General features: G+C 49.8%; 1 protein-coding gene across 1 annotated transcript in view; it reads left to right on the forward strand.

Annotated features, from left to right (window-relative positions):
• Positions 1 to 25,977, forward strand: part of NECAB3 (N-terminal EF-hand calcium binding protein 3) — a 136,291-nt gene that overhangs the window by 57,346 nt on the left and 52,968 nt on the right. Inside the window, exons 4-5 of the mRNA XM_030533797.1 lie at positions 21,057 to 21,082; positions 25,649 to 25,746. Coding sequence (XP_030389657.1) covers positions 21,057 to 21,082; positions 25,649 to 25,746 — 124 coding nt within the window. The remainder of the gene's footprint in view (positions 1 to 21,056; positions 21,083 to 25,648; positions 25,747 to 25,977) is intronic.

A 25,977-nucleotide genomic window follows, 5' to 3' on the forward strand; every position in this document is an offset into this window, starting at 1 on the left:
CCAGAGTTGGGAGGTGCCACTGGACGTTCTGAGAAATACTCCAGGCTGAAACCGGTGGGTGTGAGACACTCTCATAAATTCTCTCTCCCTTCTTGTCACTCCAGTTTCTGGGTGACCTTGGAGCCCTCCCTAATACAAGTCATTCGCCCTTGTGTTGAAAACACAAATTATAAAGAGCCAGGCCTGAAGTGCTGCCTTTACCCCCTGTTCTTTAGAGCACAGCAGAAGGCTTCAGTTTACCCACTGCTTGACAGGGCAGGTTTACCCCGGCATCCATAGCAGATGACCCAGCACGGCCAGAAGGCACACAGCAGTGAGCAGAGTGCATTGCGAATCAGACCGTCAGCCCACAAAATCAATGCTGCTGTCATCTGTACACAGCCTGACGTGCTGCCAAGAAGGCCGGCCTGGGGAGCTAACTCTGGGGCAGACGGATGCTCAGGGGATGCATGAGAACAGCTCTCCTTTTCCCTTTGAATCCCACCAGCCATGGTGTCATCATGGCCAGCTGTTACTGGCTGGTGTCTGTGACAAGATGCAGAGACCTGAGGATCTGAGATCATTGAGTGTCTCGACTCCAAGGTCAGCATTCCTGATACAGTCCATTAGCCAGATACAGCCCATTAGCATTAACTGACTTGGACTGTTCAGTGCTGCTGTTTGTGCACAGCATTTGAGATAAGGACAAGGAACCCGGCCTTCTGGGTAATGAAAACTGTGTAAACTGAACTCCCGTCAGTGTTCCTGTCCCAGCTGGAGGAGTCCCTCTGCATTCAGCTCAGCGACAGAAGAATTCACCCAAACAGTCCCGGTGCTTAAACAGCAGCCCTTCCTCTGTGGTGCAGAGTGAGCACGGAGGGGTTTAGATCCCAATTCTGGAGGTACATGAGCAGATGCATAACTTTAATCTGGTGAGTGGCACCCACTGACGTCAAGGCTGCTCCCTACCCTCTTCCAGGTGTGTTTTCTGTTTAGATTGCAAGGCCTTTGGGGCAGTGTGACAGGCCAGCTCTGATCAGAGAATGTGCCCCACCTGGGAGAGATCAGGGGGTCTGCCCTATAAAGAGCTGCGGGAGGCAGCCATGAAAGGGGCAGAGCTCAGTCTGCAGAGAGTGAGGGAAGCTCTCCAGGCAGCAGGGCCGGGGAGCGACTGCAAAGACCCCAGGCAGGAAGGCCTGCAAGTTGGAAGAGAAACCTTGGCTTGTGTGGACCTATGCATGGACTTGGGTTGGGGGGTTGTGTTTTATTCACAGTTGATTTTATATTAATAAACCCAGTCCCCAAGGAGGGGCATTTTTTGACTACGAAAAAGTCTGAAGTGAAGTTTATTTGAACAGTTCAAGAGGAGAAACTGAGGCAGACTGCCTAGGCTGCAAGGGGGCACACCAGAGGCAGCCAGCCCAGTTACAAGCAGGGATCTGCTCCCTTAGAGATCTGTAAGGCTCCATGTGCAGCTGTGTTGCTATGTCAGTAGGTTACCATGTCGCTCCAGCCCTGCATTGGGGATGGGCATTAGCAGGCTGTGACTGCTGTGCCTTTGATCTCTGCACAACTTTGAGAATATGAGGAAACCACATGGATGCAGTTGGATCCCTCCAGATATCTGTGTACGGTAGCTATGCACACGTACCGAGCCTAGCTACACACAGCTGCTCTGTTAGGATCTAGAATGTTCTGCAACAGGAAACAAGGAAGCCCACGAGAAAGCATCCAAACTATTTGAAGGGGCACTCCCCAGCCCTATACACTGCAGCGTTCTGTGTCTGCACCTTGCTGGCACCGCACCTCAGGCCATCAGAAAGCTGTGGACTTGTGCTGTGTGACTTGGGCATGGTCTGTGTATGGGGGGCTGGTGCCAAACCATCCCAGTGGTCTGCTGAAGTGACGCATAATGTGGGGGCCTCCAGGCATGTTTCACTGTATGTGTTTTATAAATGTGCCCCTTCTGTTCTGCCTCGATGGGAAAGACGAGGGCATTTGGCAGTGGGGCTGGTAGTAGGGGAAAGTGTGGCAGGGAGCAGCAGGGGATGTAACAGCAGCTTTTGGAAGGCAATAGAGATACAAGGAGGGAGTGGCTAGAGAAAAGATTTGGGGAAAGTGAGTGAGAGAGGAGCAGGGGGAGGGTGGAGAGTGAGGGGGTAGCAAGCAAAATTCTCTTAAACAGATACCAGCTCAGGCACAGATCCCACTCGCCTGCTTTTCAGTGAGTGAAAATAACGAAAAAACTAAAGATATTTTACCCACCTAACAAAGCAGCTTACTGTTCCCAGGCTGTGCAGGATTTTATGAGGCTGAATTATTTATCAGTTCACAAAAATATCCTGCTGGCAGCCCATTGATCTTAGTGCAGGGTTGGGTCTGGTGTTAGCCAAATTAGATTTCCCTTGACTCGGCACTTGTGGCGACGCTAGGTCAACCGGTTATTCGAGGGGTGCTGTAACTTGCTCTGGGATGTGCATGTGCTCATTAAAGGCCTGATCCCACTACCACAGAAGTGTTGACCAGCTGTTTAGTGGAGCCATCTCCCTGCCTGTGCTGCTGCTATTCCGAGCGCCCTGCTGGAGCGTGCACATGTGATAATGAACTATGGACTGGCGGGAGAAACGCGTTGTCTGTGAGACTTGTGCATTATAGTCCTCTTGCTGCTGCTACTTTGGAGCCTCTTACCGGATGGGATATGGCCAGGGCCGGCTCCAGGGTTTTTGCCACCCCAAGCAGCAAAAAGGAAATTTAAAAAAAGCTGCAATTGCGATCTGCAGCTCTACTGCTGCCGCTTCAGTCTTCAGTGGCAATTCAGCGGCTGGTCCTTCGCTCCGAGAGGGAGTGAGTGATCTGCCGCCGAATTGCCGCCAAAGACCCAAATGTGCTGCTCCTCACCATTGGCTGCCCCAAGCAGCTGCTTGCTGGGCTGGTGCCTGGAGCCAGCCCAGGATATGGCTCTACAGTCCACTGCAGTGGCTCTTAACCTTTCCAAACCGCTGTACCCCTTTCAGGAGTCTGGTTTTTCTTGTGTACCCCCAAGTTTCACTTCACTTAGAAATGACTTGCTTACAGAATCAGACCTAAAAATACAAAAGTGTCCCAGTGCACTATTACTGAAAAAGTGCTGACTTCCTCATTTTTACCATATAACTGTAAAATAAATTAATTGGAATATAAATAGTGTACTTACATTTCAGTGTATAGTATATAGAGCAGTATAAACAAATTATTGTATGAAATTTTAGTTTGTACTGACTTGGCTAGTGTTTCTTATGTAGCCTGTTGTAAACCTAGGTAAATATCTAGATGAGCTGATGTACCCCCTGGAAGACCTCTGTGTACCCCCAGCAGTACACGTACCCCTGGTTGAGAACCACTGGTCCAGTGCACCTGCATGTATCTAGAAGTGCTATTCTGTGAGCTGTGAGTTGCACTTAGAAGTGGGATGAAGGTGTATTTATTTTACTCTGATTTTGTTATTTTCTCATGTTTCTGGGTGAGCAGTGCTCTCACTCCCAAGTGCTCTCACTCCACTGCTCAGTATAAACTACTCCAGACCTGGACAGAAATATGGACTTTGATTATTTGAAGTGGAAGACTAAACTGCAAAGGGAAAGCCCTGGAAAATGGAAAGTGAGAGCAGCGGGGGGAGTAATGTAGGAAAGAGAAGTTGGAGTGAAAGTGACACACTATGAATCAAGAGGGATGAGAGCAACTCACTAATCACAGAAGGAGTGGTGAGGTATGAAGCACATTCATCCCCATGAATCACTGACAGGACCACTGAGCATTTGAAAAATCTCTGAAGAAGCACAAGGACTCGGAAGAGTTTTGTTAAATCGTAATGTATTTGCGTATCTGCTCAGTGCTGAGGGGGCATGGTTCCTGCCACTGGCTTAACAAGCCATTGCCTTGGGAGATGAAGTACAGAGACAAACACAGGCTGGAGATGTCACATGCTGGCTCGCTGGCTTGCCAAATGGAATGAAGGCCTTCCAGGGAAAAGGAGGTAGAGGGATTGTACCTGTGCAAGGAAGTGTATTCCCACTGAGTGGACTGAGAGCAGGCAGACAGCTAATTTCCCAGGAAAAGCCAGAGGACGTGATTGCCCTTGAATAGCTTTTCCAAGAGTGACTGAGAGACAAGAAGCCTCTTTCTTTGAAATCAGAGCTTCTGAGCTGAAACTCACAAGACTGGTCAGTCGTATTACAAGAAAGAAGCAGGTCTGGTCGGAAAAGGTGCAGCACCCTGGTGCACATGCCATAGATGCGCTGGGTACAACTGTGTGCTCAGGACTCTCTCTCACCCTTTTCATTCTCAGGGCAGGCACAGAGGTTAAATGGATCCCAGAGAACATCCTCTGCTGATTTAACTCCCAGAGCATCACATACCCTGCCACACTCCCTCTCTCTAATCAGCACTGCATGGGAAATAGCCAGCAGGAGTGGGGAGCAATTGGATTATTTGCATTCAGTGACACAACTCAATTATGGGAAACATTTTCACTGGCACCAGTCACCCCTTCTGCTTCCCTTGTGACTTCCCATTTCCTAAAGCAAGCCAGGTCTCTCCAGCAGTTGGCTCAGATCCACAGCAGGCTGATGGGATAGGCTGTGATGGGGATACCCCCTGAGTTCCCACCAAGGGCATGCTCATTAAACCCCATCACCTGCACTCTAGGTGGTGAGAGCCACTCATAGGTCGCTTCAGGTTCGCCCCAAACTCTAATCAATTCATGTTTGCAAAGCACGTTGAGCTCCTCAGACAGTAGGTGATAATGTGAGTTCTGATTTTAATAAGCATGCACCTCGGGAATGTATTTTCGCCTGCAAAGCAGTCAGACTGTCTTTCCAAAGTGTGATCATATCTAGGTCACTGCTGCCCTGCACTCTTCTCAGCTCCTGCTCTTACATATACAGAGGATGTGGCTATTACACCATCTCATTAGCCAAGGGAATGGTATAAATAAGATGGGGCCAAATGCTGGGCAATGGTGCAAAGTCTGAGTCAAAGGACTTTGGTCTGCATGAAAATGTCATTCCCCACCCTCGGTCTGTGCTCGGAGATTCACTTTTTACTTTGCTGCTTGGTTGGACCAGCTTTGATTTGCCTGAATTTGAACCCACTTGAACATTGTGGTTGTGTAAGATTGTCTTGATCAGAATCGGGTCCCCACCTCGCTGGGTAAGACTGTGCAGAAAGGGAGCCGAGCTAACGAAGCAACCTGATGGGAATTGGGGCAGAGAGACGGGAGAGTGAAAACAAATCCAGAGAGACTGGGAGACAAAGAAGCAGCAAGAGGCACAGAGACTATTCAAATGAAAAGAAGAAATGCAGTTGATATGGTGTGTATAGGATCATGCTTGTGCCAGCTGAGTTTCTATCATATAGGGCCTGATCTCAAACTCCTTGAAAACTGTGGGGATCTCTCCAGTGACCTCACTGGGCTTTTTTGGATCAGGTATGGAGAAACAGGCTGACCTACAGCAAGAAACAAACATGCTGATTTGTAAACAGACTCATCCCTTTGGGTGGAACTGCAGGCCAAAGTCTAACCCTGTCACACTCGGACAGCACAGCAGAGTTTCATGTGTGTTACAGGCACTCTGACGCTCTGGTAATGGGCACTGGCAGAGACCTAGAGGTGAGGATAGAAGTTGGCCCCATAAGTTTAAATTAGAGGGGGAAAGATTAAGAAGAGATGAGACAAACATCTGTAAGGGATGGTCAAGGTTTACTTGGTCCTGCCTCAGTGCAACAGGCTCGGCTTGATGACCTCTCAAGGTCTCTTCCAGCCCATTTCTATGATTCTTCAAATAAAACTAGTTCACGAACCTAAAAATTGGATCAAAAGTTTCCCCAAATCGCAAACTCTACAAGTGTGGACTTCACATATGTCCCTAATTGAAGCCATTTGGATCTTTAATCCACTCAGCCTCACTATTAGTGGTGTTCCACTTTAAGTCCATCATAAGCAGGTTCAGCTATCAATTCAATCTTCCTTTTTATCATGTCATTTTTCAGCATGGTGTTCCAGGAGGCCTCCGATCCCAGAAGCCCTCACCGTCACTCCAGAATGGAAAGTATCACTAGTATGTGGCAGTGGGAATGGAGAAGACAGCTTCTCCTCCCTCTGGCTTTGGTTCAAAGCATTCAGGTTACATTTTCATTGCCAGCTTGGCTCAAGGAGAGATGATGATGGAGAATTTTATGCACAACATGGAATTTGGCCGGGTAATGGAATGATCCCTGCACATCTTCTGCCATACACACCTGTCTCACTACCAGATCTCTTCTACTCCCTTAGGTAACAGGACTGACATCTGGGAAGATGAATATTTTAGATCCCTCATGCATTATTTTGCTCTTCTTCTGGGCAGCCCCCATTGTCCTCTCTCTCATTTGCGCTCTCTCCCCCCTTTGTCACTCTTTCTCCCTCCTTTGTATCTGGTGCTCCTGGTGATGAGAGCAACATAATTTAGCTAGCTAGAGTAGAAAGATTAGATCTAAAGGAATAAAACACATAGCATGTTCCAACTTGTCTTTTTCTGGAGACTTCACTATGACTCTGAGAAATTTTTGTTTTCCCATGAGGCCTTTCAAATGAATTCAGAATGAAAATATTTAATTTTCACCTAAAATGTTTTTTTAATAGAACAAAGCAAAATCTCATTTTAAGCTGAAACTGAATGAAAATTTGTTTCAAATCAACGTTTACTTAAAATTTCATTTTGTTTAGGTTTGTTTAAACCAAAAACTCAAAATGACATTTTAAATGGAAACAAAAAGGGAAAAAAATGTTTCATTTCAAAATGTTGATTCCAAACAAACATTTGTATTTGGAAATTTTCTGCAGGAAAATCATTTTTTTTTTGTCAGAATGTACATTTTCTCACCAAAAAAAGAGATTCAATTTCAGCAAAAGTCTGTGTTTTGGTGGGAAAACTTTCCGTGGGAAAGTTCTGACTAGCTCTATTGAAAAAGTTTCTCAGTTAAGCTGACGTGCCCAGCCTCAAAAGGATGAAGTAGTCCTGATTTTTGCTGGGTTCACCCACAGCTGCTTGCAGAACAATGCAAGTCTCCAGAATTCATTCAAGGGTGCACAAGATCAGAACATGGTGCTGTGGAGGGATGGCACTGTGGGTACGGCTACAGTGCAATAAAAAACCACAGCACCAAGTTGCAGAGCCTGGGTCAACTGACTCGGGCTTGTGGGGCTTAAAATTGCAGTGTAGACGTTCGGGCTCAGGCTGGAGCCCAGGCTCTGACCGGCTCCCCTCTCATGGGGTTTCAGAGCCTGGGTTTGAGCTCAGACATCAACTCTGCAGTTTTTAGCCTCCCATCCCAAGCCCCATGAGCCCGAGTCAGACACCCTGGGCCAGCTGCGGTCATGCAGACGTACCCTCGTCTCCACCCTGTGGTCACACTGCATTAAACACCTGTCAGGGATGGGCTAGGTAGACTTTATACTGCCTTAGCGCAGGGGGCTGGATTACAAGACCCCTCAAGGGCCCTTCCAGCCTGACATTTATTTGATTCTATCCATACACAAGTTGCACAATTTCAGGTCACCAGGTAGCAGTGTGACCTCATGCTTTGAAGATACAGGTGGGATAGGGGATGAAAACAGCTGTGGCTGCATTCTCAGCAGACATCAGGGCTCCATGTGGGCTGGAGACCAGAACTTTCCATATTGTTTGTTCCACAAAAGGTATTGGCTTCCAAGCCCACTTTCCCAGCTGGCTCCTCGGTGAAATTCAGGCAATGCTCAGTAGCCACCAAGCTCTTTTTGATCAGCTAATTAAAAGGGGCAGGGTCCGGTGAATAAGGGGGAAGGTACTAAAGGAGGAATCCACCTGATTATAAAAACCTGCGAGGTCTGACATGGATTTCATGGGGCAGGAGGGCCATGGCCTCTCCCATGGCAGGCACAGAATTGTTCAGCACAGGCCTCTTCACCTGCTGATCACAGGCATAATGGGGATGCCACTAAGGGCTACGCAATGTCTGAGTGCAAATAGCCATTGGTATGAGGCTCAAGGAGGGCTTTCCAAACCAACAGTGCCAGCTGTAAACGCAGCCTGCAGCCAGACAGGGCAGATGGGGTCACGCATGGCGAGAATGGGCAGAAGAGACTGTGCACACTGCAGCACTCTTCCCTCCAGAGCCTGGAATGGATCACATGATTCCCAAGTCTCACCGTTCCTTGGCTGTCCATTAATATCTGTGAAACCCACTGGCAAAGTGAGTCTCACTTGCCTCCAGCACTGGCCCCCACACAGGATGACAACCTACTTCTGCTATCAATTACTCCATTAGCTCAACGGGCAGGTCGGTGTGTTGGTCAGAAGGTTCCAACCCAGCTAATGACCCACATGGGTTTCAATGTAATACTGTATGAGGGAATTTCTGGGCTTTTGGGGAGTTCGCTTATTAAAAAACGTAGGAAATTACACCCAAAACACTATGTTAAAAGAACACTGTCAAGGTTGCAAAGCCAAGCGCTCAAAGGTAGGAAATGCCAGAATTAAGGTGTCCTTTGCAACATTAACTGAGCTACACTGTGCACATGCACTATGGTACAGTCTTTAATCACATGATCACATAATTTTTTTTTCACTAGACCCCTGCCTCAGTCAGTGAATCAGGGCTGTGTAGTGAAGAAGACTGTTGTCTGTAAGATCCCTGTCTCATTTGTTACAGAAGTTAGAAGATCTAACTGCATGAGGCAGGGGATGACAGGAAGAGAAAGGGAGGTCGAAAGCAGATGAATGCTACCCAGGGGAGGCTCTAGCTTTTTTGCCACCCCAAGCAGCCTGCCTGCGCCGGTTTGCCTGCGGGAGGTCCGCCAGTTCCACGGCTTCGGCGTACCCGCTGCCGAATCGCCGCCGAATCCGCGGGACCGGCAGACCTCCTGCAGGTGCGTGGCCAAAGGCTGCCTGACTGCCATCCTTGCAGGGATTGTCAGGGCGCCCCCTGCAGCTTGCTGCCTCAGGCACACGCCTGGTGCACTGGTGCTTGGAGCTGCCACTGTTTCTACCCTAGAGAACTAGATTCTATTCCTGCCTCTGCCACAGAGTTCCTGTGTAATGCTATTCATACCACTTAAACCCAAGTTTTCACAAGCAGTCACTAACTGTGTTTCCCTCGTTTTCTGGGTGCTGAACTTGAGTCCCTGGGGTCTGACTGGCAGAAGTTCTGAGCACTTACAGCTGCAGCTGATGACAATGGGAGTTGTGCTTTGAATGGATAACGTGTTCTATAATGCTAAGGACTCTGAAAAATCAGATACTACCTGTATCAGATCAGGCACCCAACATTAGTGAACACTTTCAACCTTCATCTCTGTGCCTCAAATCCCCACCTGTAAAATGGGGATACCATCCCCTCACCTCACAGGGGTGGTGTGAAAATAAATGTATTCGTGTTTGTGAAGCACTCCGATACTGTTGTGATGAGCACCGCAGAAATGCCCTTGAGGAAATCAATATTTCTGTCTTCAGAGCAAGGTTTGCATGGTATGCAGTGAATAAGGGACGAGGCTAGACACTGAACACTGAACAAACAAAATACTGAATAGCTGCTCATTCAGTGAACGCTGTCCGTTCTGGGCACTGAGTGATGCAGAGGACCTGTGGGAAAATAGCATGTGGCCATGTAATTAAAGACTGTATTATAATACATATACACAGGGGGCCAAGCTAAGGTTGCATAGGCAGCCTGAACGCTGGTGTTTCCTGTTTTGAGTTTGTCTTTGCGACCTTGGTAATGCTCTTTAAACATAATATTTTTGCATTTATCTCTATATCTATGATTGTGATCTGTGAATCTGTCTTTGAATAATTGCACCCATCATTAAAATACAACCACTTCAAGGGGGAAAAGTTAGAATAGTGAATGGCACCACCATGCAATAGGTGTCCAATAACCGGAGTATGCAGTGTGCACAGGGCATACTGTCAGGACCTAGTGGTCAGAACAGGAATGGTCTTGTCTAGGGGTCAAAGTCAGAGTCCAAGCCAGGAGTCAGAGTCACAGTCAGGAACCAAGCTGGGGGTCAGAGCTAGAATCAGGGACCAGGGATCAAGAAAAAGTCAGGTCCAGCGCACCATTCAAGCGGAGAGACTTCCTGACTGCTAAGACAACTTCCTATGCCTCCTTCTGGCGTAAGTAGTATAGTTGGGGCAATCAATGGGGCCAATCATTGTCCTCCATCAGGATCCTTGTGGGTGGTGGTCCTGGGCAGGTATTGATCATCACAGCAGATATGTCTAAATGTTTTGCCTCTGTTTTTATGGCAGGATCTGGTGCCACTTTGAGTTGGTGTATCCTGGCCTGTGGGGAGCTTGCTTCTGATGATGAGCTTGTCAAGGCTGGGGGATGTTTGAAGGCCAGAAGAGTGGGTTCAGGAAAGATTTCTTTCAATATGTGGTCCCCATCGAGTATGGGTTGTAATTGTTTAGTGATATTCCATATGGGTTTCAGAGTAGGGTGTAGGTTACAAGTAGGGTTATGCCATCAGAGAGGTTTTTTTTCCATATTGAAGCAGGGTATTTGAGTGGCCCATTCCATGATGAGATCTACTTTTCTGGTGGAAAGTCCTTATCTGGTGAAAGCAGTTTTAAGTGTATTAAGGTATATATCCCGGACTTTCTCCTCAGAACATATTCTGTGGTATCTGAGTGTCTGGCTGGAGGTAACAGATTTCTTGGTGTGTTTGGGGTAGTAACTGGATCTGTGAAGGTTAGTGTATTGATCTTGCGTTTATTGTTGTCTGTAGGGTTCCACTGTCGAAGCTTGTGGTGGTATCCAAGAAGTTGATGCTAGTGTGGGAGAGTTCTAGCAAGAATCTGATGGAGTGATGGGTGGTGGCTGAAGCTGTGGTGGAAATCCATTAGGAAGTTTAGACTATGAAAATACCATCAAGGTATATCATTGGTTTTGTGGTGCATTTTTCCAGAAATTCTTCCTCAAAGTTTCCCATGAACAGGTTGGCTTATTGGGGAGCCATCCTAGAACCCATGGCTGTTCCCAAGGTCAAGCTAAACTATGTGCTCCAGTAGCACAACTGGTTAGTGCACAGTACTTATAAAGCAGTATGGTGTAGAGTGATGCTGGGGTTATGAGTTCAGATCTCACCTGGAGCACTAGCCTTCCTCTTGCCTAGGGAGGTTGTGGAAGCTCCTTCACTGAAAGTTCTCAAAAGGAGGTTGGATAGTTTAGACACAACAAATCCTCAATCTTGTCAGGATGGGGTAGATTAAACAATCCTTGTGGTCCCTTCTCACCCTATCCTTCTATAAAATAGCTATGGGTGAGGATGAAATGGGCAAGTTCAGCGATGTGTTTGGGATGAATATCTGAGTATTGTCCATTGTCTTATAGATATTTGAGGCAGGCAGAGATGCCATCATTGGGATTGATGGAGGTGTATAGGGAGGTGACATCCATGGTGGCAAGGATGGTATTCTGAGGCAGGTTGTTAACATTGCAGAGTTTCTGGAGGAAGTCAGTTCTGTCCTGGAGGAAGCTGCCTCTTTGTGTGGTGAGTGGCTTGAGGATGGTTTCTTAGTCCCAATATTCCACCAGTAAGAGTGCCAGGGCCAGATATGATGGGTCTGTCTGTGCATCTGGGAAGCATGTAGCAGGTTCATGGGGGAGGAGGTTGTAGAGTTTCTCTTGGAGTTGTCTGGGGAAGGATTTGATGAGGACTAAATATTCTTTAGCAAGTGTCTCCACACTTCTACAGGGCTGTACTTGGACTATTCATGAATAACTAATTAACCCTAATTAGCCTTGAACTGTCATTATTTCACCATTGGGATTTTGTCAGAAAACACCTGGAAATTATCCAGAGCGAGAAAATGTCAATCAGATACAGCAAAGCGGATGGGAAGTTTTTCATAATTGCATCCAACTTTAAAATTGGAGACCTTTGCCTGAGATTACCCATAATCTCTTATGAGAAATCTTCTAGGATTTCATTGCTTTCCAGAGGTGTGGGTGCAAGAGAGAGAGAAAAAATGTCTTATATTGTCTCTCTCTGTATAACCAGGAATTCAAGCTGATTTCCAACCTCATTTCTCCAAAAGGTGTAAGAGCCAGGTTTCCTCCAGAAGTCCCAGTCTCTCCTCCCTATCTAACTCAATATTTCCTGTCTCACAAGATGAAAAAGAAACTGCTGCTTGGCAGTTTACATTAGACCTATAATCTCATTCAAAACACACTGAGGTTGTGGAGAAATCTCCGGAGCATCAACAGCAGACACGGGAAAACCTCCAAGGATCCAGAAGCTCAGTTCCACAGGTGGAAAGGTCCTGTTAGAGCAACCAGCACCCCCCCCAAGGGCCCATGCAGGACAGTGCCCCACTTCATGCTTAGTAATGTTTTATCAAGTCTGGTTTGAAATGTCACTGCAGAGCGGACTCCTGCTGCCATCTCCCTTTACCTACCTCACCTCCCCTGGCATGCATGCTGCTTAATGTGAGATGCAGAGTCCTGTGCCCCTGATGGGTGACTGATGGGTTTCCATCTGATCGCTGTTCTAGGATACATGAGTGGTGGGGTCCTCAGCCCTCTTCCTAGTGAACTCATCCCAAACCCACATTCACAGCTGATCCCCACTGCCTCCCTCCATGGCAGCCTCAGCAGAGAAGCCCAGGCGTGAATGGGCCAGAGAGGCTGACCTCCCGTCCCACTTCATGGCTCCTGGCCAGCGGAGCTGAGGCATGTCGACAGGGCTGCACGGGAAACTTGCTTTGTTGTTTGAACCCCTCCTCCCTGCAATGTTATCACTCAGCTACATCCCGAGGCTAAGCTCCCCAGTGATCTTCCAGCCCCCAGTCCCGCAGCAGGCAGAGTGTCTGAATGTCCCATTGAATTGAATTTACCCTTCAGCTGCTTCCCCAGGCCATGCTCATGCTCACCCAGTGTGAGGGATCTCAGGCCTTGAACATGGCCCCTGGGTTCCCAGGCAGTGCGCAGACTCTGGCCCCACCCATCAGCTCACCAGAATGGTGGAGTGGGGGCCAACAAAGCCCTAGTTCACAAAGGACCACACCCACAAAGCTCCTGACTGGGGGAGATGTCCAGCTCTACTGGGAAACCAGAAAGAGGCACAGGAAGTTGTCTCAGCATCCTTGGCTGGCTGCTACTATGAACCTTGCCAACTTGCCTGACTCTTGAGCCCTGCCTCCCACCTGTTCCTGCTTCCTGTCCTCCTCATCCCAGACTCCTGTCTGTTCCCGATTCCTTCTTTCCTGCCTTGTTCCTGGTCCCTGCTTCTACGCCCTACCCTGACACTGGCTCTGACCTTTGGCTTGAACCTGACTCTGACCCTGGCTCTGGTTCCAGGCTTCTGACTCTGACCACTGGCCCTGACCACCTGTGCCCTGGTCCCTACACCCACCAGCACCACCATGCCACACTCATGCTTTTCCAACAACAACCTGTGCCATGCTCCCAGCCACCCAACTTCAATGCCACGTCACCCACCCAGTAGCAACTCCACGCCACATCCCCACCACTTAGCGGCAACCCCAACGCCATGCTCACATCCATTCAGCAGCATCTCTAAACCAGGTTTCTCCCCAGCCTCAGTGCAACTTGAATGAGCGCCAGCACAGCTCGTCCCTTTTCCATTCTGTAGTCTATCCAAGGCACCACGCTCTGGGAGAAGAAGAGCGCCCTGGGATGGCAGGCGAGAATGGTTCTCAATAGAAGTAGTGACAACCATCTCCAAGATGTTTGGAGTCCTGCTCACCTCAGCAGAAGACCCTGTGCACGGTGCCTCTCTCTCCTGGTGCTCCATCTAGCACTGAGTGCATTCATGGCCAGTTGGCTTACGGACAGGCTGGGCGTTAGGGAGAGAGCCGCCCTCTCTGACTGTGCGACCACCAGTCGCATTAGCTGGATGAAATAGGCGGAGATGGGGGTTTCCATGCTGAGAGGGGAAATGAAGGTGAACTGGAGCACAGTTTGCAACACAAAGACTCTGCAACATGCCCTTTCCCAGGACACATGCACAGGGATGGGGCTCAAGTGCACTCAGTGCCCTGGCTACCCAGCGTCCCAGTCCTGTCTCTTCCCTGCCCCTGGCTCTTTGTCTCACTCCCATTCTCCTCACCTAGTCCCAACCTCAGCCTCAGTCTTCTTATCCCACTCCCAGTCTCCTTGCCCAGCCATTCTCAGTTCCTCTCACCGCACTGCCAGCTCCTTGTCCTTAACCTCCTTGCCCAGTGAGTCCCAGTTCCCCCTGTCCTGGATCCTCATCTGATCTGTCTCTCTCCCCATCCCAGCATCCAACCCCCCCCCACACACACACTCATGTTCCCCATACCCAATGGGTCCCAGCCCTAATCTCCCTCCCAGACTCCTGATCCAACCTCAGTATCCATCCCCACTACGTGGCTTCTTGCCATGGTATCCTTGCCCAGCCTGTTCCAGGTCTCAACCTACACCCCAGCTCCTCATCAGATCTTTCTCTCGTCCTCCCTCACCTCCTTCCCCCCACCTTACAAATTCTCAATCCCTTTGTTCTTGCCCATCCTGCCCCATTCAAACCCTAGTTTCTTACTGGTTCTCAGTCCCCCCCCCCACCTACTGGCTTCCAGTCCCCGACGTTTCATTCCCCAGCTCCCACTCCCAGTCTCCCTGCCCAGGCAGTTCCTGTCTCTCCCAACTCCTAATCTCAATTTTCCTCTCCACTGTCAATCTTCACTAGCAGTTTCCACCCCATCCCACTGGCTCCATGTCACAATATGCTCCTTCCCCCCACAAATCCAGCATTTGTCCCCTCTGCATTTAAATCAGGTGGCTTCCTCCCCTATAGAGCCTGGGCTTCAGTGTGTGTCTCATTGAGGGCATGGGAGAGACAGGCTTCCTGCTCAGAGTTTAGGAGCCTGGGCCTGAACCCAGAATGGCCCACAGCAGCCTAGAACTGGCGTTGCAGGGAAAGTCCTGTTCAGCCTGCCCAATATGGGGATTTAGCTGCTAAAAGCAAGGAAATCTCTAGGCTTATGTGAACTGCAGTTTTTTAAAGCCATATACATTTGTCATATTTAGGATTTTTTATGGACAGGGATAGCAAAGGAAACATTTCTCATACACAGGCCATACCCCTGTCAAATGTCAAGTCCTACTTCAAAGCATGGGAGCATTAGAGCTCCTCAAAGAAAATGTCACCAGAACTTTTTAACTTGTGAAAAAACAACATATTGTTACCCTTGAGTTGTTAACCAAAATTCAGGATCTTGCAGGTTGTTTCCATTCAGAGGAGAAATTGATGGAGTCAAGTTTCTTTGGTGCAATTGTGTTTATTTACAATGAACATACATAAAGTCCTGTTTCCCTGAACACAGTGGGAATCAAACAGCAGGAAACAGTTTCTTTGCTCACAGTTCCAAGCCTCTCTTCTACCAGCACTCTGCCCAAAAGATTTCTCTCTTAGCTTTTCCTCAGGGTCATGCTACAAGTCTGTCTTTGATTGTCCTCATCTTTTTTCTGCCTTCTCTGTATCTTTCTGTAGTATTTCTATACATTTGCATTCAGACCCCTGGGAAAACCTCCTCAGACTGTAAGATTTGGCTCCTACTCCAGCCTTGCATATGGCCTGTGTTTTGGAAAGAGATGCTGCTGTTTCAGCTATTTATTCCAGAAAGGAGCTCAATTGCTTTTTATATTTGCCCGTAATGCAGGGCAGCCATTACTTCCACTAACTTCAACAAGGCTTCGCCCAACCCCCAGCATAGCTGCATTTTTCCCTACATTTGTTCTCAGAAATGACTGAATCATTTTAGCTGAAATTTCCCAACATAGTTCAGCCTAAATGGTTAAAATTTGGCAAAGTTATATGCAGCTGAAAACAGGGTTTTATAAAGTGTAGTTGTCATGGTACAATTCCCCACTCTGAACCTTTGCATCCAAAAGATGGGGTCCCAGCATGAATTCCTCTAAGCTCAATTACCAACTTAGAACCTGTAGCGCTGCCACCAACCAGGAATTCCAGTGCCTGGTACACTCTGGTCCCCACAAAACCTTGCCCGGGGACCCCCAAGACCCAGACCCTCTGGATCTTAACACAAGGAAAATAAACCCTTTTCCTCACCATTGCCTCTCCCAGGCTTCCCCTCCCTGGGTTACCCTGAAAGATCACTGTGTGATTCAAACTCCTTGAATCACAAAACAGAGAGGACAATTCACCTTCCTCCCTCCTTCTCTTTCCCCCTCCCAGACTCTTCCTGAGAGAAAGTAATCCTGGCACAGAGAGAAATCAGCCTCTCTCTCCCTCTTCCCTCCTTTCTCCCCACCAATTCCCTGGTGAATCCAGACCCAGTCCCCTGGGGTCTCACCAGAATAAAAAACAATCAGGTTCTTAAATAAGAAACTTTTAATTAAAGAGAGAAAAACAGTAAAAATTATCTTTGTAAATTTAAAATGGAATAGGTACAGGGTCTTTCAGCTATAGACACTGGCACTATCTTCCCAGCCTAAGTATACAAGTATAAATTAAAATCTTTTTAGCAAAATACACATTTGAACTCCTCCCAGCCAAATACACATTTGACCTTCTTCCAACCAAATACACATTTGCAAATAAAGAAAACAACTATAAGCCTAACTCGCTTTATCTGCCTAGTACTCACTAGTCTGAACTTATAAGAGCCTGTATTGGAGAGATTGGAGAGAAACCTGGTTGCACGTCTGATCCCTCTGAGCCCCCAGAGTGAACAACAACCAAAAACTAACAGCACAGCACAAAAAACTTCCCTCTCTTAAGATTTGAAAGTATCCTGTCCTCTGATTGGTCCTCTGGTCAGGTGACAGCCAGGCTTACTGAACTTGTTAACCCTTTACAGTCAAAGAGATATAAAGTACTTCTGTGCTATTAACTTTTCTTATCTGTTTATGACAGTAGTGTTGGCCAATCTTAATAATAAGTGGTGCTACCAGCCCTGTATATAATAGCCTGCAAAGTACTTTTGGATCTTTTGGAAAATGTCCTGCACCACGAGATGGAGAAAGTAAAGGGTTATTGTTCTATTTGTTTAGCCTCACAATGGTAGCTCCTAAAAGTAATCTAATGGCAATGTTACCATCTGACTGTCTGTCTCTTTAAACAAACCACTGAAGTCAGCAATCAGCAGAGGAATTCGGACATGAAATTAATTCTCAGAAAATGTAACCAACCAGTCTGTGTTTGTCTCATTATTTCCACGAATCTAATTTTTTTTATGGAGCATTTCACTCAGCTTTCCTCTTCCTTTGGTTTGGGGTCTGGAGAAGTCTCTTAGCATAAATTTGCTCTAGATTGAAAATAAGACAAAGAAAACACCCATTTATGGACAGTAGAGAAAGGAGGTGCCTTTCTTTCCCTGCAACTCAGACACAGACACACGCGCATGTGCAAACACACGGGTGCACAATTCCACTTTCGAACCTTTCCCACAGGTTCTAGATCCTCTTTACAGCTGTCTCTCACAAACTATGGGGTCTACCCTCCCACCCCCACTGGGGTCTGGACAGTGCCTGGCTGGGGACGGAAGCTCTTGCCTTAGTTTTATTTATTTGCAATCTTGAAAATAAGAAAATACCAGGGGTTGCCTTGAATTTCCTGCAACAGTCCCCTATTCCAGCTTCAACTACTGACTCTTTCATGCATGCAGGACCGAGCAGGATTTTCCTCTGCAGTGACTCCTCCCTGTATCACTGGCACTGAGGGCAGGCAGTGGGTTGACTGTCACCCCTCTGCTCTCAATGCTTCCCTGCTAGTGCCCAGCCAGCATAGATCCTCTGTGAAGAACAGGGGGGAGGAGGCAATATCTGCCTGGGAGATGAAGGGGCCAGAATGGGAGGACCCAGGCTGGCCATGAGCTCCTGTCTCCCCATGGGCAAAGAGTTAACTAGCAGACTACAGTAAGATTTTGTTATAAACGCTGTGTGTACTTCTATGCACTGCATGATATCACCTTGCCTGCCGCACAGGGTGAAATCAAAGAGGTGGTAAGGGGGAAACCAGCAGGGAATGACAAAGAGAAGATGCATGCCCAGGGCTCCTGGGGAAACAGTGGGGAAGCTGTTAATTTGGGAATGCCCCCTGCATGGCTCCAGCTAGGCTAATGAAGTGTATTCCTCCCAGGCGGACAGGGGCATGTCATAGTATAATTCCCAAATCTGGACCTTAGCGTCCAAAATATGGGTACTAGCATGAATTCCCCTAAGCTTAATTACCAGCTTAGATCTGATAGGCTGCCACCAATCAGGACTTAAGTAGAGCGCCTGATAGACTCTAGTGTCCCCAAACCCTTCCCTGGGGGCCCCCAAGACCCAGATTCCTTGAGTCTCACAACAAAGGGAAATAAACCATTCCCTTCCCCCTCTTTACCTCCTCCCAGATCTTTCCCATCCTGGGTACCCTAGGAGATCACCGTAATTCAAATCCTTGAATCACCACTCCCCCCTCCCTTCTTCCCCGGAGAGAGATACACAGATAAACGCCGAGAGCAAGCTTTTCTTCCATCCTCCCTTTCCTTTCTCCCATCAGTTCCCTGGTGAGTACACAGACACAAGTCCTTTGAGCCTTAACTAGGAGAAAAAAATCAAACAGGTCTTAAAGCACAGCTTTTAATAAAAAAAAGAAAGAAAAAAGTAAAAGTTTTCTCTCTGCAATTTAGATGGTAAACAGTTACAGGGTCTTTCAACTATTAAACAATAGAAAGAAACTTTCTCCAGCAGAAACACAATTTAAGCCACTTCCAGCAAGTACACATATGCAAATGGAAAAAAACAAATTAAAAGACTCTGACCGCCTTTTCTTACTTACAATTCTGAATAGATAAGAGACTGTAGCAGGGAGATTGGCAGAACCTGGTTGCACCTCTAGCCCCATCCAGGACCCAGAGAGAACAAAGCCAAACCCAAAACCCACAAACAAAGGCTTCCCTCCACGAGATTTGAAAGTATCTTGTCTCCTGATTGGTCCTCTGGTCAGGTGTTTGCAGGTCACTGTTTGTTAACCCTTTATAGGTGAAAGAGACATTAACCCTTAGCTATCTGTTTATGACAGGGCGGCTCTAGGTATTTTGTTGCCCCAAGCAAGGCAGGCAGGCTGCCTTCGGCGGCTTGCCTGTGGGAGGTCCCTGGTCCCGCGGATTCGATGGCACACCTGCAGGAGGTCTGTCGAAGCCGTGAGACCAGTGGACCCTCCGCAGGCAAGCCACCAAAGGCAACCTGCCTGTCGCCCTCGCGGCCTGGAGCCGCCCCTGCAGGCGGAACACAGGGTCAAAGAGGCTACTAAAACCCGAGAGATGCTGTCCTTGGCAGGAAAGGGTGGGGACGGGCCAGCTGGAGGTGAGTCTCTGACAGGCTATGTCTACACTACAAGCTGGGGTGTGATTCAGGCGGGTTTGTACTCAGCACAGCTCAGCCCTGTAACCCCTACCCATTCGGTGTGGTGTGCTGTCCCCTTCTAGTGGCAGCTGGACCAGCGAGTGATGAGCCTGCTACAACCTTGGCTCGATGAGATGTGTCTTTCAGCTTATGCAGTAGAAGCTCATGCGTTAAGCTCCAGAGGTCTCAGGTTCAATTCTGGCTGCCAACCAGAGTCTGTTGGTGTAACACTACCATGGCTATGCTGCTAGCAAACAGGATGACCAGACAGCAAGTGTGAAAAATTTGGATGGGGGTGGGAGGTAATAGGAACCTATTTAAGAAACAGACCTCAAAATCAGGACTGTCTCTACAAAATCAGGACATCTGGTCACCCTACCACTAAGACAGTCAGCATGTACGTGAGTGGGGGACTCACTCCCCTAGCGTGTGGTGTAGACATCACCAGAGAGACAGGGAGCGCAGGCTGCGTCTCACATCCCAGAGATGGAGGTAACTGGGCTGAATGGAGCTTAAAGGCTTGCAAGGAAAGATTATGGGTTCGGAAAGGGGAAATAGGTGTATAGACCTTTACTGTCCAGGGGGTTAGATCGGATGACCCTTCTCACCCTATGGTATCCTTTGCTGTGAGTGCCACGTACCAGCAGGTGAACGAATACTGCTTTGTTTTGAAGAAGCTGTACTGGAGTCATTTTGATTGGCTCACTGGTTACAGGCACCAAACCTGGGTGGGCCTGTCCTGTTCACACAATTGGGAAGCGGGGGCTGCAGCCCAGCAATCCAGTCCCGGAGTGGTTGGACCATAGTGTTCCACCCAGAGAGAGGTGCAGAAACCAGGCATGTGACCCGAGGTGTGCACCTGAGATGGGCTAGAAGGGGCCCTGCACCCTTGACACTCCCCCATTCTGTCTCCCCATCCTGCAGCTCTGTTCCAATATGGGGACCACAGGCCACACTCAAGTTTCCATGAAGGTCTGTGTTTCCATGCCTGGATAAGCCACATGCCCAGAAACCAGCTTCTCCCTCGGTGACTCCCTGTGTCAGGGTTAAGGTTCTCATCCATGTGTCTAGTGCAGTTGCCTGGTTTTCCACTAGTGTCTAGTCAAGATGAATGTTGCCTCCAACACAGGAAGGGGCCTGAGCTCATTTGCTGATGGCTCTGGAAGGACACTTTTGAACGTGACATGGCCCCTGCATGATCTTGCTTTAAAAATAAATTCTAAGCAGTGCTTTGCTCTTATTGGCAAGCCCCTGCCCTCTTGAAACAAAGCATGCGACTCCCCAGTGCTGTGGGAGAGGTTAGAACCTGGCCCTTTGAACCCGCCACCCTCCTGGTTACCATTCCAAATTTCACCCTGAGAACCAGAACGATTGGCTTGCGCAGAAAACCAGGACAAAGTGAACACACTGCAACCTGATCCATGGCTACTGAGCCCCTGTTGCTGCCTTGGAGGTAGGTGGGAGCAGCAGGTGCCAAACCTCTCTCAGAATCAGGTCCCTGCTGAATACTTGTGTAACTCATCTGTTTTTTTAATAGAACTTTAAAAACCTTGCTGATGAGCAGTACGTGAACTAGAAAGTTCGTTAGGGCTTTGTGTCAGCAGCTCTCAGATGGCCATTTGCAGCAGCTGTTTCTCTTGAGACATGGCCCATCCTCTAATGAGAGTTTGTTTTTCTGTTTCTTGCAGTAACTTAGAGACGGAGAAGTTGTGTGGTAAGTAGGGCCACCAGCTTGATACCTCTAAATGAATTAGTCCCAGGAGATTGTTTCAGAATTGCCCAGGTTTCTTGCTTTGCAGCATCTGACAGTAGTCACTGGCAGAAACAGGACACTGGGTTAGATGGACCTCGGGTCTGAGCCAGTCTGGCCATTCCTATTTGTGCATTGTCACAGAGTCACCGGGCGATGCTCTGGAACTGCTCCCCACCAAGCCACTCAGGACTTTGGGGAGCCTCCTCTCCCTTGGAGCAGACTTGTTCAGGGCAAGAAGCTCACACAGCTTCACCTCCTGGGTCTCTCCTTGGAGCATTCAGCATCCTCTGCCCCTCCGTGCGCTTCCCACAGCGAGTCCACCCCAGCAGGGTCCTGGGGAAGCCACCGGGTTTTGCACCCCCACTTTGCAGTCAGATGTGACTCTCAGCCAGCCAGTAAAACAGAGGTTTATTCGATGACAGGAACAGGGTCTAAAACAGAGCTTGTAGGTACAGCGAACCGGACCCCTCGGCTGGGTCCATTCTGGGGGGCAGTGAGCCAGACCCCCAGGTCTGCCCTCCACCCTTGACCCCAGCCAGCTCCAGACTAACAACCTCTCCCAGCCCCTCCTCTCTCCTCAGCTCCTTTCCTGGGCCAGGAGGTCTCCTGATCCCTTTGTCTCCAACACCTTCAGCTGGCACCTTTGCAGAGGAGGGGCCCAGGCCATCAGCTGCTAGGAGACAGAGTGTCAGGCATTTAGGTGCACTGGCCCTTTGCTCTGCCAGATACTTAAGAACTGCCATGGGGACACTGAGGCACCAACACAGTATTCAGAGCACAGTTCGTCACATCTCTCCCCCCTTCGAGACCGAACTGAGCGAGGTCACTCCAGCCAGTGACCTGGGGAAGTTCGAACCCACCAACGTTCCTATGGATGCCCCAGCATCTCTCCCATTCCTCGGTGTGAGTTACACCAGGACAGTCCAGTCTCACGCCCTCCCTTAGGTCGGGTGTGCTTCATGGCACTTGCAGGCCGCATGTGGGAAGGTTTATGCAGCCCACACCCTTTGCCACCTCAGTACCCCTGGGGTTCAAGCTGGGATTGGGTCTTTTCCCAGCACTCTGGTCTGTGATTCGGGCTCCCTTGGTTAAGAGCCCCCATCTTGGCCTTTGCCAGCTCTGGGCTTGGGCAGCTGCTTCCCACTCTGTGGCCCAGACACAACACTTCTGCCGTCCCCCCCTTGCACTTTCCAGCTTTTACCGTCAGTCCCACCTCCTTGAGGCAGCTCAGCCCCCTCTTCACCTGGGACACCTGTTCCTCCCAGGTCTGGCTAAAGATGCACATGTTATCAGTGTCTGCCAGGGCCAAGTTCTCCATCCCTCTCAGCTTGTCTAGAATCTCCCCAGGCCTAGGCATGGGGTTGGCATCGGACACTGTGATGGCTTTAAGCTTCTGATAGCCCCCATAAAACCAGATCATCCTGTCTCGCTTGGGGATCAGCCCCACGGGTGAGGCCCATGGGCTGTAAGATGGCTGGATCCCATCTAAAGCCAGCATGTCCCTGACCTCTCTCTCCAGGTTCTGGGCTGCTTTCCCAGTGACTCTGAATGGGGAACACCTGATGGGGAGATTGTCACCCACCTCAGGGAAGAGATCCCCCCGGGGGTCTTCCCCCTTCTTCATCCAATCCTCCCTCTTCAGGTTCAGGGGTCCCCTCACTCTCCTCCCATCCAGCAGCTCGAAAGGGAAGAACCCTGTGGATTCCTGGGGCACCACCAGCTGTCTCCCGATTCCCCCCAGTTCTACTTCCCCTTGGGGGGCCCATTTCCGGTACAGGAATCCCTCCTCCTGCAGGACTCTGTCCCTGCAGACTTCCCCAAGGGGGTTTGCAGCACTGTGGCCAGCAAGTTCTTTCAGCTTCTCCAAGGAGGGATCCCTCTGCAGCTCAGTCTGGGATTCAGCAGCTGGGGCAGGGAGTGGGACCTGCTCCCTCTTGCTGGCTGGGCCTGGGGTCACAGCCCCCCTGAGCCCTGTCCCTGGTAGCTCCCTCCCTGCTGTGTAATCACTTCCCAGCAGCACGTCTGGACCAGGCAAACCTGTTTGGCAGCTGACCTGCCCTGCCCAGGTGTCCCCCCACTCAGCTGGGATCTCGGCTCCACCCGTGCTCAGCGCTGCCCTTGCTGTCCCAGTGGGGGCAGGCTGCGAGCTCTCTGCTCTGGTCACAGCATCAGAGCCAGTGTGAGACCCGTCTCCGGTGTGCAGGGGGGCAGGGAGCATCTCTCCCTCCCACTCAGCCCCAGGGGCTGGTTACAGGTAGGCAGGTGTCCTGAGCCCAGCAGCCCCTCCCCCCTGCCAGCCAGGTTATTTGCATTTTCACTGACCATTTCCATCCTAGCCAATTGGTTCCCTGGATTTGAATTCAAACCCTCGGCCGTTACAGGAGCGGGGCCTGGATCCTGTCCCATGGGGAGACAGTCACCCCCCAACAGGGCCTCCCAGCCGATATCCTGGAGAACCCCAACTACCAGCCAGCCCGACCCCTTCTGGGTCTACACAGGGATCTGGGCCATAGGCAGGACGAGGGGGTTCACCTCAGGGAACTTCACCCAGGTTCCACAGTCCCTCAGCATCTGGGGCTGCACCACCACAGTTCTCTCTGTCCCAGGGTCTCGCCCCTGCAGGCGTGTTTCCCCACTGACCCCTGGGCAGCCCCCTATGTTTCTCTGCTCCACCATCACCAATCCACGCTGCTCCTGCTTCTCCTGCAGCTTTTCCTTGGGCTCTTCCTTTCTGTCATGGTCCTCTCGCTCTCTCAGGCTCTGCTCCCATCGCATCCGTCTCCAATCTCCTGAGGGGGAATCCCATCGTGAAGACCCTCGTCTGATTGGGGACCAGACTCCTGGGGATGCCTGGCTTATGCTCCAGCTGCTCTCAGATCCTCTAGTAGCCCCATCTGGGCCAGGAATCTGCTCCTCAGAGTGGTGCTTCTCCTCCAACTGCACGATTAACTGTGCCTTGGTGAATTTCCCCATGCGTAACCCTCTCTTTGTGCACAGGATCACAATGTCCTTCTCAAGGAGATGGTGATAGGCCATCACTTCACCGTTCCCAAGTGGCTCTGGACTCACAGGCCTGTGTGCTCTTGGCTTCCCCATGGTTTCCAGGAAGAACCCCTGGTGTGCCAGCCCTTCTCGTGATCACCACCTCTTTGCCAGGGTCGAGCTGCAGACTCCTCTGCCCCTGGGACTGCTCCTGCAATCCCCCGGGGAACCCTGCAACTGCAAAATCCTTCTCTCTCCCAGGGTCAAGCGGCAAGCTCCTCCGCCCCTGAGACTGCTCGCTGCAGTCCTCAGGGGGACCCCGTTACTCCAACAGTCCTTCTCGCTGGTCACACACTCCCAGAGGTTAACTGCCCCCTGAAACCGTCCCACTCTGAGCCTTCAGCACGCCTGGTCCTCATTATCCCTCCTTTGTTTTACTGCTCCCCAGTCACTTACTGCAAGCAGCGCCATTCACGGGGTGCAGTACATCCCACCGCTGCCACCAGTTGTCACAGAGTCACCGGGCGATGCTCTGGAACTGCTCCCCACCAAGCCACTCAGGACTTTGGGGAGCCTCCTCTCCCTTGGAGCAGACTTGTTCAGGGCAAGAAGCTTACACAGCTTCACCTCCTGGGTCTCTCCTTGGAGCATTCAGCATCCTCTGCCCCTCCGTGCGCTTCCCACAGCGAGTCCACCCCAGCAGGGTCCTGGGAAAGCCACCGGGTTTTGCACCCCCACTTTGCAGTCAGATGTGACTCTCAGCCAGCCAGTAAAACAGAGGTTTATTCGATGACAGGAACAGGGTCTAAAACAGAGCTTGTAGGTACAGCGAACCGGACCCCTCGGCTGGGTCCATTCTGGGGGGCAGTGAGCCAGACCCCCAGGTCTGCCCTCCACCCTTGACCCCAGCCAGCTCCAGACTAACAACCCCTCCCAGCCCCTCCTCTCTCCTCAGCTCCTTTCCTGGGCCAGGAGGTCACCTGATCCCTTTGTCTCCAACACCTTCAGCTGGCACCTTTGCAGAGGAGGGGCCCAGGCCATCAGCTGCTAGGAGACAGAGTGTCAGGCATTTAGGTGCACTGGCCCTTTGCTCTGCCAGATACTTAAGAACTGCCATGGGGACACTGAGGCACCAACACAGTATTCAGAGCACAGTTCGTCACATGCATCTCATCCAGTTGTGACAGGATAATATTGCAGGAACTCTGCAAGTTGGAAAGCATGGGACTTTGCCCTGGTTTGGACATTTTGATCCCTGGGAAGGAAAGGGCATTTTGCTCTATTCCATGGGTGTCAATCTGGAGTCATTGCACTGATTTCAGTGCAATTAACATGAGTTAGCAGAGAGCAGAATTTGACCTCCTTTCATTATGTCTGGCACTGCAAATGCCTTCTGTGTAGACAATGAGCCCCAGCTGCCATTCCAGGTGAGGGCACAGAACAAAATAATATCCCAGAAGCAGGTTTCCTAGGAAATAGCAGAATGGAGACAGGCCTTGACGGAATTGCTTTGAAATCTAACCTTGATCTTCTGTCCCACTCCAGATTATTTCTCGGAACACCTGGGAGAATACAGACATGTGCTTTCTGCTCTGGAAGCACTGAACACTGCTGTCTTGGCTGCCATGGACAAAACCAAACTGGTAAGGATGGGGCCCTACAAAATCCAGGACCCACAGTGTGCGGAGGAGAGAACACATTGCCGCAGTGAAACCTGGGTCTTCGTAATGAGTGTTTCCATGCCCTCAGATTCTTGTTTAATACCCCTTGGGGGTAATGTCAGTCCTTGCATGAGTGTGTAAATGATAATGTAATTAACCAGTTAGTATGTATGTGCACCACCGCCCGCTAGTATATGGAACTGAAACTCTTCA

This window comes from Gopherus evgoodei, chromosome 14 (assembly GCF_007399415.2).
Source record: "Gopherus evgoodei ecotype Sinaloan lineage chromosome 14, rGopEvg1_v1.p, whole genome shotgun sequence".
NCBI classification, from domain to species: Eukaryota; Metazoa; Chordata; order Testudines; family Testudinidae; genus Gopherus; species Gopherus evgoodei.